Genomic DNA, 12,106 nt, shown 5'->3' on the forward strand with positions numbered 1-12,106 from the left:
ACTAACACCATGAGGACATTGTGGAGAGGAATGCAGAGCCCAAGGCCCTTTCCCATAGGGGTGTGTGTGTTTACAGACTGCAGAGGAATCTGCAGTGAGGTTCCGCGCCGTCACGGAAATTCAATTAGCAGAATTAAAAAAAAATCCCCATAAAAGGGGATTAAGGTTTAAGGTTCTACTCACTCTTCTCGTCGTCATAGGAACCGCCTGAGCTGTTACTGTAGCGAGACTCCAGTCTGTTGTGAGCCTTGGACCTGAGAACACACACACAGTGAGGGTAGGCGTTTACATTTAAAGTGTCATCACATTGATTTCTGAATAATAAAGTTATTTGAAAAATGATTGTATAAAATATCTACCCAAAGGGTGCGGTGATGGGGACCCACCTCTCCTCGTTCTCTCTGGCCAGCTTGGACTCCTCTGTCTCTGGGAAGTTCTCCTGTCCTGCCACTACTGTGTTACTGCTGGACGTAGTGCCTGGACAACACACAACAACATAAATGCATAAACAACAACAACAACATTAGAATAAATACAACAACAGTACACGCGGAAGTTCTCCTGTCCTGCCTGAACAACAAACAACAGAAATATATAAACAACAACATAAATACATAAACAACAACAACATAAATACATAAACAATATGAATACATAAACAACAACAACAACAACATAAATACATAAACAACATGAATACATAAACAACAACAGCATAAATACATAAACAACAACAACAACAACATAAATACATAAACAACAACAACAACATAAATACATAAACAACAACAACAACATAAATACATAAACAACAACAAAATAAATACATAAACAACAACAACATAAATACATAAACAACAACAACCTAAACAAATACATACAGTAAAGAGTTGTGTAAAGCAACAACAACAACAACACCGGAGAGAAAATGTCATATCTGACGTCATGACACATTTCTACCAGGGGAAATTAGAGGGAGGCGCTTATTCTACATTTCATAGAAGAGGTGGTGTATTCAAGCAAAAGATGTGACATTTTAAAAATAGCACAAACGGACGAGCATTCCTATTGGATCCCAAATTCAGACGGATTCCTCCGTTTCAAAACGTTTATTCCATTGTTTTGAACGTTTGTTTTTTAGGACTGATGCCCAGCTGAGCATTCTGAGCAGCTGAGCATTCTACTCAATGCTGGTGCTGATGAAGATTTCATCTAAAGTACATTACTGTGGCTTGGAAACACACTGACATTCAAGACGAAGCGAATACTTTGTAGGACAAGCTTTTGACATCATTTTGATGCCACCAGATTGATTTTAGATGCAGTATAACGTTAGGTAGCTAACGTTAGCATTGTAAGCTATTTCTGACTAAATTTGCCAAATCACCAGATTGATTTTAGATGCAGTATAACGTTAGGTAGCTAACGTTAGCATTGTAAGCTATTTCTGACTAAATTTGCTAGCTCATAGCAACATTGCCATCTCTCTAAAGTAAACCTGACGACATCATAACGATGGCAAAGTTGTTTTCAACTAATTGTACGTCTACTTTAACAATGTCATCGTATTTCAATGCCACTATAGTATAATTCTGACAAAACAGCCATTAGTCCCCATTCAGAAAGGCTGAGCACTAACCATCAGTCGGATATCAATATTCTGTGGCATCTTTAGAGCCGAGTGACAGAGGTGCAACCCATTCATTAAATTACTAGAGGGGCTATGTCATAAACCCTTAAAGTTCCAGAATGGGGTGAAAATGGGAGCCATATTGGTCAGGGAGAAATCCAAACCAGTCTAATTGGAATGAATGGCTGTAGAGGCATAATCATTTTACCGATGCAGGAAAATAAAAGTAAGGCGTGTGATATATCAGAAATTGTGTAATATAATTATTGTCAACCTAAAATGTTGTCATATAATTATAAATACAGTTTTTACGGGTTTTATACACATTTGAGACCATAAATATCTCAAAAACAATGAAATATTGGAAAGCTGAGACAGTATGATACAATAGCTATTATACAGCATGGAAAGCTATTATACAGTATGATACAATAGCTATTATACAGTATGGAAAGCTGTTATACAGTATGGAAAGCTATTATACAGTATGGAAAGCTATTATACAGTATGGAAAGCTATTATACAGTATGGAAAGCTATTTTACAGTATGGAAAGCTATTATACAGTATGGAAAGCTATTATACAGTATGGAAAGCTATTATACAGTATGGAAAGCTATTATACAGTATGGAAAGCTATTATACAGTATGGAAAGCTATTATACAGTATGGAAAGCTATTATACAGTATGATACAATAGCAGTACTTGTTGCATTGACAACTTGTCTAAGTCCCATCATGCACTGATGTCAGCCCGTATCTGGCTGTGGATTGGCTGCCTTGTCTGAATGGAATGTTGGCATATTGGCAGTTAATTTGAAACATGTATGGAATCATTCCTCTAAAACGGTCTGGCTAGCCATTTAACAAACACACAGCGCAGATAAACTCCTTCCATCTTCAAGAAATCATTATTTTACACAATATCTTATCAAAGAACTGGCAGACCATGGTTGTCCAACTCCCCTGATGAAATTAGCTGACATTTATCCCATCATGAGAAGATGAATGTCCATTCTGGTATTCTAATTCCTAATTCTATAGATGCGGATGTCAACACATGTTCATGTCATCACCTGCATTACAGTTCAAAACGACTCCCACCTCCACTGATTTCTGTATACTAGCTGTGCTACCCAGCTTTATACCAACGGGAGGTAACCTTTGGCTGTCACTTCTTCTAAATCTGAAAAGGGACAACTTCTAAATGTCACGCAGCGAAAAACAGCCAAATATATCAACATCGGACTAAAGTAACCACATTGTCGGGTTTTGCCGAATGTCCATTTTGTTAGATCAGATATGTTGATTGTGCGTCAGTCTGGTATACGAACTGGGTTGCAGTAACTCCTTTACCGCATCTATTCTCACTGAAAATGACCCCTGCTTCCTGGTTCTGTGACGCACACCTGGCCCCAGCCAATGAGCAACCTCCCGTCTCACCTGAGTGGTGAGCAGACATCTTGTTACTGGCTGCGAAGCGGTAGAAGGGCGGGTTATCACAGTGCAGAACCACGGGGTTGACTGGGTCTGTCTGCTGCAGCTCAAACAACAGCTCCTCCATGGTCTGAATGGTGTTGTTACGACACAGGTAGATCACCACCTTCTTGATCTGAAACACACACACACACACACACACACACAATACACACACACAATACACACACACACACAATACACACACACACACACACACAATACACACACACACACAATACACAACACAACACACACACAATACACACACACACACACACAATAAATACACACACACACACAATACACACACACACACACGCAATACACACACACACAATACACACAACACACACACACAATACACACACACACGCAATACACAAACACACAATACACACACACACACAATACACACATACAATACACACACACACACACACACAATACGCACAATACACACACACACACACACACACACACACACACACACAGGTTAGCACAGTCTTTACACGATAAACTAAGACATCGGTATCACTGCTGACCCCACATTCGGATGAGGAACTGGAGAACAAGATACAGGTTGTTTAAGTGTGTGCGCGTGTGTGTGTGTGTGAGTGTGTGTGTGTGTGTGCTTGTGTGTGTGCATGTGTGTGCGCGTGTGTGTGTGCATGTGTGTGCTTGTGTGTGTGCATGTGTGTGCGCGCGTGTGTGTGTGTGTGTGTGCATGTGTGTGTGTGTGTGTGCGTATGTGCGTGTGTGTATTGTGTGTGCGTACGTGCGTGTGCCTGTGTGTGTGTGTACACTTTACTCACGTAGGGCAGCAGCGTGGTATCAGAGCTGACTCCACAGAGACTGATGAGGAACTGGAGCGCTGTACGCAGGTTGTTACTCCACTTCTCATTGGACACCAGGGCGTTCCACGCGTTCTCCATCTCTGGACCTGGAACCTCGTCTCCATACTGACAGGAGAACCCAGGAGAACCCAGGAGAACAGTCAGGAATAAGTACTAGACCTGTCAAACTCAGGAAACACTTTAATTTAAAGCTTGGGAATTAGTAGAATGATAATATACTGTACAAGTCAAACTCAGACAATAATTTACAGTTATTAGATAGATCAATATCTGGGTAAACAGAATGATACTAACTAATCAATTAAGGAATCAATTAAATAATAAATGAAGAAATCAATTAACTACAAAGCAGAAACATAAATCAGGAGGACTGTTTCCACATAAAAGACAACCCCACAAGGTCACACTCCTAAACCCTGCTGACCTTAGCAGTCATGAACATGAGGTTGTTGAGGACCAGAGAACTGGCCTGGAGGGAGCCCCAGCCGTTCCCCCGGAGCCGAGGGGCGAGACCCAGGGTGTGTGCCCGACCACGGGGCTCCTCTTCTGGGGTACAGGGGCTGGAAGCAGGGGGTAGGAGGCCTGTATCCACCAGCTCTATGTTAGACAGCCAGGGTAGCAGGTAGGACAACATGATCTGTCTGCCGTTAGGATGGGTGGTGGAGAAACGCTGGGACACCTCTGATGGAGGGAGAGAGGATGGGGAGGGAGAGAGACAGGGAGGGAGAGAGAGGGGGAGGGAGAGAGAGGGGGGAGAGGGGAGAGAGGAGGGGGAGGGAGAGAGAGAGAGAGGGAGAGAGAGAGAGAGAGAGGGATGGAGAGAGAGGGAGGGAGAGAGAGGGGGGGAGGGAGAGAGAGAGAGGGGGAGAGAGAGAGAGGAGGGGGAGGGAGAGAGGAGGGGGAGGGAGAGAGAGAGAGGGATGGAGAGAGAGGGAGGGAGAGAGAGGGGGGAGGGGAGAAAGGAGGGGGAGGGAGAGAGAGGAGAGTTGGAGGGAGGGAGGGAGAGAAGGGGAGAGGGTGGAGGAAGAGAGGGGAGAGAGTTGGAGGGAGAGAGAGGGGGAGAGGGGAGGAAGAGAGGGGAGATAGAGGGGGAGAGGGGAGAGAGTTGGAGGGAGGGAGAGAAGGGGAGAAAATAGTTTGAGCAGTCCTTGGTAGAAGAAACTGCACATGAACACCAATTCTCTCTCTCTACACACACGCACTTGTACAGCTAACCTTGTGGGGACACACAATTCAGTCCCATTAAAAATCCTATTACCTTAACCCTAAACTTAACCCTTGCTCCTAACCATAACGCTTAACATAATTCTAACACTAACACTAATCCTAACCTTAATTCTAACACTAACACTAATCCTAACCTTAATTCTAACACTAATCCTAACCTTAATTCTAACACTAACACTAATCCTAACCTTAATTCTAACACTAATCCTAACCTTAATTCTAACACTAACACTAATCCTAACCTTAATTCTAACACTAATCCTGACCTTAATTCTAACACTAACACTAATCCTAACCTTAATTCTAACACTAACACTAATCCTAACCTTAATTCTAACACTAATCCTGACCTTAATTCTAACACTAACACTAATCCTAACCTTAATTCTAACACTAATCCTGACCTTAATTCTAACACTAACACTAATCCTAACCTTAATTCTAACACTAATCCTGACCTTAATTCTAACACTAACACTAATCCTAACCTTAATTCTAACACTAATCCTGACCTTAATTCTAACACTAACACTAATCCTAACCTTAATTCTAACACTAACACTAATCCTAACCTTAATTCTAACACTAATCCTGACCTTAATTCTAACACTAACACTAATCCTAACCTTAATTCTAACACTAATCCTAACCTTAATTCTAACACTAACACTAATCCTAACCTTAATTCTAACACTAATCCTGACCTTAATTCTAACACTAACACTAATCCTAACCTTAATTCTAACACTAATCCTAACCTTAATTCTAACACTAACACTAATCCTAACCTTAATTCTAACACTAATCCTGACCTTAATTCTAACACTAACACTAATCCTAACCTTAATTCTAACACTAACACTAATCCTGACCTTAATTTTAACACTAATCCTAACCTTAATTCTAACCCTAACACTAATCCTAACATTAATTCTAACACCAATTCTAACCTGAACCCTAAACCCCCTAGAAACAGCATTTGACCTCGTGACGACTAACAAAATGTCACACACACACACACACACACACACGTGTAGTAACCTGAGAAGAGAGGCAGAGTGAGCTCGGGATACATGGAGGCCAGCTGTGTAGAGAGTGAGGACAGAGAGACGCTGTAGAGAGGAGGTAGAGGTCCATGGGTCCCATACAGAATGTTACCAGGCTTCTGCTCCACCATGCGCTTAGAGTACACACACAGCTTGGCTTCCAGAACCTGAAACACACACACATCAGACACACACATCAGATACACACACACATCAGATACACACACCTAACACACACACACACACACACACACACACACACACACACACACACACACACACACACACACACACACACACACACACACACACACATCAGATACACACACCTAGCACACACAAATAGATTGGCTTCCAGAATATGTCAATCAAACAAATACATGTGTACTGTATAGTACTGTATAATACATGTGTACTATATAGTACTGTATAATACATGTGTACTGCACAGTACTGTATAATACATGTGTACTGTATAGTACTGTATAATACATGTGTACTGCACAGTACTGTATAATACATGTGTACTATATAGTACTGTATAATACATGTGTACTGCACAGTACTGTATAATACATGTGTACTGTATAGTACTGTATAATTCATGTGTACTGTATAGTACTGTATAATACATGTGTACTGTATAGTACTGTATAATACATGTGTACTATATAGTACTGTATAATACATGGGTACTGTACAGTACTGTATAATACATGTGTACTGTATAGTACTGTATAATACATGTGTACTGTATAGTTCTGTATAATACATGTGTACTGTATAGTTCTGTATAATACATGTGTACTGTATAGTACTGTATAATACATGTGTACTATATAGTACTGTATAATACATGTGTACTGTTTAGTACTGTATAATACATGTGTACTGTATAGTACTGTAAAATCCCTACGAGGAAACATGCTATTTTAGCTTCGGGGTTAGGTTTAGGGTTACAACTAGGATTAGGGTTAGAAATAAGGTTGGGGTTAGGGGTTACGGTCAGGGTTAGGCGTTCAGGTCAGGTTAGGTATAGTTTTAGGGTTAGGGGTTAAGGTTAGGCTTAGGGTTAAATTTAGAGTTATGGTTAGGTTAAGGTTAAGGTTAGATTTAGGGTGAGGGAAAATAGGATTTTGGATGGGAATCAATTATTTGGTCCCCACAAGGGTAGCAATACAAGACTGTGTGTGTGTGTGTGTGTGTGTGTGTCCTACCTGCATCAGCTGCATGGAGATCTCGTATATCTCTCTGCTGGTGTCTGAAGACTTGAACAGCACCAGGTTCAACAGAGTCACAATGTCACATGGGTAGTTCCTGACACCAACAACAATGATACACTGTTGGTGTTGAATGGGTACATTGAGACACGGCATTCTAGGAGCTTTCACACACACACACACACGCAGACACACACACGCAGACACACACACACACACACACACACACACACACACACACACACACACACACACACACACACACACGGGCGCACACACAGACACAGACACACATGCAAACACACACACACACAGACACAGACACGCAGAGACACACACACACACACACACAGACACAGACACGCAGAGACACACACACACACACGCAGACACACACACGCAGACACACACACACACACAGACACACACACACACACAAACACAGAGACACACACACACACACACACAGACACACCCCCTCCCACCCCCACACAGTGCATATCCCGACCTGCTGCCACAGACAGTAGCGATGGCCTTGAAGCATCCTGAGGCCAGTTGGTAGGAGCCAGTGAAGCAACGGTCTACAGCCCAGTTAAACAGGTTCACCTGATCTGGGTTCAGCTCTAACAGCAGAATCACCACCTCACAGCCCAGACGGTGCACCTGGGAGCAGAACGCAGACCATCAGAGAGACAAGGGAAATGTTAGCCAATGAGAGGGAAGAACAAACACAGCCAATCAGAGAGACAAGGGATGGAAAGGTCAGCCAATAAGAGAGCATATCCCACAGATACAGTCAGAGAAGCCCTACAGTCCTAAACTAGAGTAGTGATGACATTTTGACCAAATGGGCAGACTTTCCAATACACCTCGGCGTCACATGTAGAGGTTGGTTGCAGCATATACTGTAACGTCTAGGGTTAGAGGTTAGAACCAGTCATAGAGGTTCATAGAGGTAACCCTTCATAGAGGTAACGTAACACTTCATAGAGTTGACGTAACACTTTATAGAGTTAACGTAACCCTTCATAGACGTAACACTTCATAGGGGTGACGTAACACTTTATAGAGTTAACGTAACCCTTCATAGACGTAACACTTCATAGGGGTGACGTAACACTTCATAGAGGTAACACTTCATAGAGGTGACATAACACTTCATAGAGGTGATGTAACACTTCATAGAGGTAACACTTCATAGAGGTAACACTTCATAGAGGTAACACTTCATAGAGGTAACACTTCATAGAGGTGACGTAACACTTCATAGACGTAACACTTCATAGAGGTGAGGTAACACTTCATAGAGGTGACGTAACACTTCATAGAGGTGACGTAACACTTCATAGAGTTGACGTAACACTTCATAGAGGTGACGTAACACTTCATAGAGGTGACGTAACACTTCATAGACGTAACACTTCATAGAGGTGAAGTAACACTTCATAGAGGTGACGTAACATTTCATAGAGGTGACGTAACACTTCATAGAGGTGACGTAACACTTCATAGACGTAACACTTCATAGAGGTGAGGTAACACTTCATAGAGGTGAAGTAACACTTCATAGAGGTGACGTAACATTTCATAGAGGTGACGTAACACTTCATATAGGTGACGTAACACTTCATAGACGTAACACTTCATAGAGGTGACGTAACACTTCATAGAGGTGAGGTAACACTTCATAGAGGTGAAGTAACACTTCATAGAGGTGAGGTAACACTTCATAGAGGTGAAGTAACACTTCATAGAGGTGACGTAACATTTCATAGAGGTGACGTAACACTTCATAGAGGTGACGTAACACTTCATAGACGTAACACTTCATAGAGGTGACGTAACACTTCATAGAGGTGACATAACCCTTCATATAGGTGACATACCCGTATGTCGTGGCAGGCCAGGATGTTGTCCAGCCATTTGTAGAGATATCCATCAGTAGAGAGACCCACGTTGTCAAACACTGGACCACAACACAGCACCGCGGACATCGCCTTGGGAGAAACCATGGAATATGTATGTATATGTATACTGTACGTCAATGTTTCCTTGTGTGTGTGTGTGTGTGTGTGTGTGTGTGTGTGTGTGTGTGTGTGTGTGTGTGTGTGTGTACCGTACCTTCAGAGAACAATACTGGTATCTGGTGTGTGTGTGTGTGTATGTTTGTGTGTGTGTGTGTGTGTATGTTTGTGTGTGTGTGTACCTTCAGAGAACAGTACTGGTATCTGGTGTGTGTGTGTGTGTGTGTGTGTGTGTGTGTGTGTACCTTCAGAGAACAGTATTGGTATCTGGTGATCTGGTGGTTGCGGTCGCTGTAGCGGTCGAGGGGCGTGAACATCACGCTGAAGGGGCCAGCCCATTGGCTGAACAGGATGAAGAGGTGGTGCCTCAGAGACTGCTGGGGGAACAGGAAACGCCGGTGGTGGACTGCAGGAGAAGGAGGGGGGGAGGGGGGTTAAAAAGAGAAAGATAAAAAGGTTTTATTATCTATTTAAAACGCTTGACTTCCCCTTTAAACTATGACAGTATTCTGAATGATATCGTATTAATAATAATATACAGAGTTTAGCTGGACTTCCCCTTTAAACTATGACAGTATTCTGAATGATATCGTATTAATAATAATATACAGAGTTTAGCTGGACTTCCCCTTTAAACTATGACAGTATTCTGAATGATATCGTATTAATAATAATATACAGAGTTTAGCTGGACTTCCCCTTTAAACTATGACAGTATTCTGAATGATGTCGTATTAATAATAATATACAGAGTTTAGCTGGACTTCCCCTTTAAACTATGACAGTATTCTGAATGATGTCGTATTAATAATAATATACAGAGTTTAGCTGGACTTCCCCTTTAAACTATGACAGTATTCTGAATGATGTCGTATTAAAAATAGCATTCTACGTGTGGGTGGCCCCGGGTTTCGAACACACAATCCTAGTGTTATAGGCGCCATGCTTACCGTGAGAGAATGATCAAATTAAAGTGAACAATAGGCAAGTAAAGAAATAAAAACAACAGTAAAAAGACCGTGAAAAACAGTAGAGAGGCTACATACAATAGAGAGGCTACATACAGTAGAGAGGCTACATACAGTAGAGAGGCTATATACAGTAGAGAGGCTATATACAGTAGAGAGACTATATACAGTAACGTGTGTAATGTGGTCATCCTGTCTGGGTTGGCGCCCCCCCTTGGGTTGTGCCATGGCGGAGATCTTTGTGGGCTATACTCAGCCTTGTTTCAGGATGGTAAGTTGGTGGTTGAAGATATCCCTCGAGTGGTGTGGGGGCTGTGCTTTGGCAAAGTGGGTGGGGTTATATCCTTCCTGTTTGGCCCTGTCCGGGGGTGTCCTCAGATGGGGCCACAGTGTCTCCTGACCCCTCCTGTCTCAGCCTCCAGTATTTATGCTGCAGTAGTTTATGTGTCGGGGGGCTAGGGTCAGTTTGTTATATCTGGAGTAATTCTCCTGTCCTATTCGGTGTCCTGTGTGAATTTAAGTGTGCTTTCTCTAATTCTCTCTTTCTCTCTGAGGACCTGAGCCCTAGGACCATGCCCCAGGACTACCTGACATGATGACTCCTTGCTGTCCCCAGTCCACCTGGCCGTGCTGCTGCTCCAGTTTCAACTGTTCTGCCTTATTATTATTCGACCATGCTGGTCATTTATGAACATTTGAACATCTTGGCCATGTTCTGTTATAATCTCCACCCGGCACAGCCAGAAGAGGACTGGCCACCCCACATAGCCTGGTTCCTCTCTAGGTTTCTTCCTAGGTTTTGGCCTTTCTAGGGAGTTTTTCCTAGCCACCGTGCTTCTACACCTGCATTGCTTGCTGTTGGGGTTTTAGGCTGGGTTTCTGTACAGCACTTTGAGATATCAGCTGATGTACGAAGGGCTATATGAATAAATTTGATTTGATTTGATTTGAGTAACGAGGCTATATAGAGTAGAGAGGCTATATACAGTACAGGCCATATACAGTAGAGGCTATATACAGTAGAGAGGCTATATACAGTAGAGAGGCTATATACAGTAGAGGCCATATACAGTAGAGAGGCTACATACAGTAGAGAGGCTACATACAGTAGAGAGGCTACATACAGTAGAGAGGCTATACACAGTAGAGAGGCTAAATACAGTAGAGAGGCTATGTACATTAGAGAGACTCTATATAGTAACGAGGCTATATAGAGTAGAGAGGCTATATACAGTAGAAAGGCTAAATACAGCAGAGAGGCTATGTACAGTAGAGAGACTCTATACAGTAATGAGGCTATATACAGTAGAGAGGCTACATACAGTAGAGAGGCTATATACAGTAGAGAGGTTATATACAGTAGAGAGGTTATATACAGTAGAGAGACTATATACAGTAATGAGGCTATATACAGTTGAGAGGCTACATACAGTAGAGAGGCTATATACAGTAGAGGCTACATACAGTAGAGAGGCTATATACAGTAGAGAGGCTACATACAGTAGAGAGGCTATATACAGTAGAGAGGCTATATACAGTAGAGAGGCTACATACAGTAGAGAGGCTATATACAGTAGAGGCTACATACAGTAGAGAGGCTACATACAGTAGAGAGGCTACATACAGTAGAGAGGCTATAACAGTAGAGAGGCTACATAC

At 42.3% G+C, this 12,106-nt stretch overlaps 1 protein-coding gene across 9 annotated transcripts in view; it reads right to left on the bottom strand.

Moving 5' to 3' along the window:
• Positions 1-12,106, bottom strand: part of fryb (furry homolog b (Drosophila)) — a 247,848-nt gene that overhangs the window by 67,348 nt on the left and 168,394 nt on the right. For 8 of the 9 annotated variants that reach the window (XM_036967913.1, XM_036967914.1, XM_036967911.1 and 5 more), the window contains exons 27-36: positions 9,725-9,885; positions 9,342-9,452; positions 7,964-8,118; positions 7,453-7,552; positions 6,231-6,402; positions 4,387-4,643; positions 3,921-4,067; positions 3,073-3,241; positions 360-477; positions 184-254 (exon numbers count right to left, since the gene is read on the bottom strand). In XM_036967913.1, coding sequence (XP_036823808.1) covers positions 184-254; positions 360-477; positions 3,073-3,241; positions 3,921-4,067; positions 4,387-4,643; positions 6,231-6,402; positions 7,453-7,552; positions 7,964-8,118; positions 9,342-9,452; positions 9,725-9,885 — 1,461 coding nt within the window. The remainder of the gene's footprint in view (positions 1-183; positions 255-359; positions 478-3,072; positions 3,242-3,920; positions 4,068-4,386; positions 4,644-6,230; positions 6,403-7,452; positions 7,553-7,963; positions 8,119-9,341; positions 9,453-9,724; positions 9,886-12,106) is intronic. The other variant, XM_036967909.1, reaches the window with a different exon arrangement.

This window comes from Oncorhynchus mykiss, chromosome Y (genome assembly GCF_013265735.2).
Source record: "Oncorhynchus mykiss isolate Arlee chromosome Y, USDA_OmykA_1.1, whole genome shotgun sequence".
NCBI lineage: Eukaryota > Metazoa > Chordata > Actinopteri > Salmoniformes > Salmonidae > Oncorhynchus > Oncorhynchus mykiss.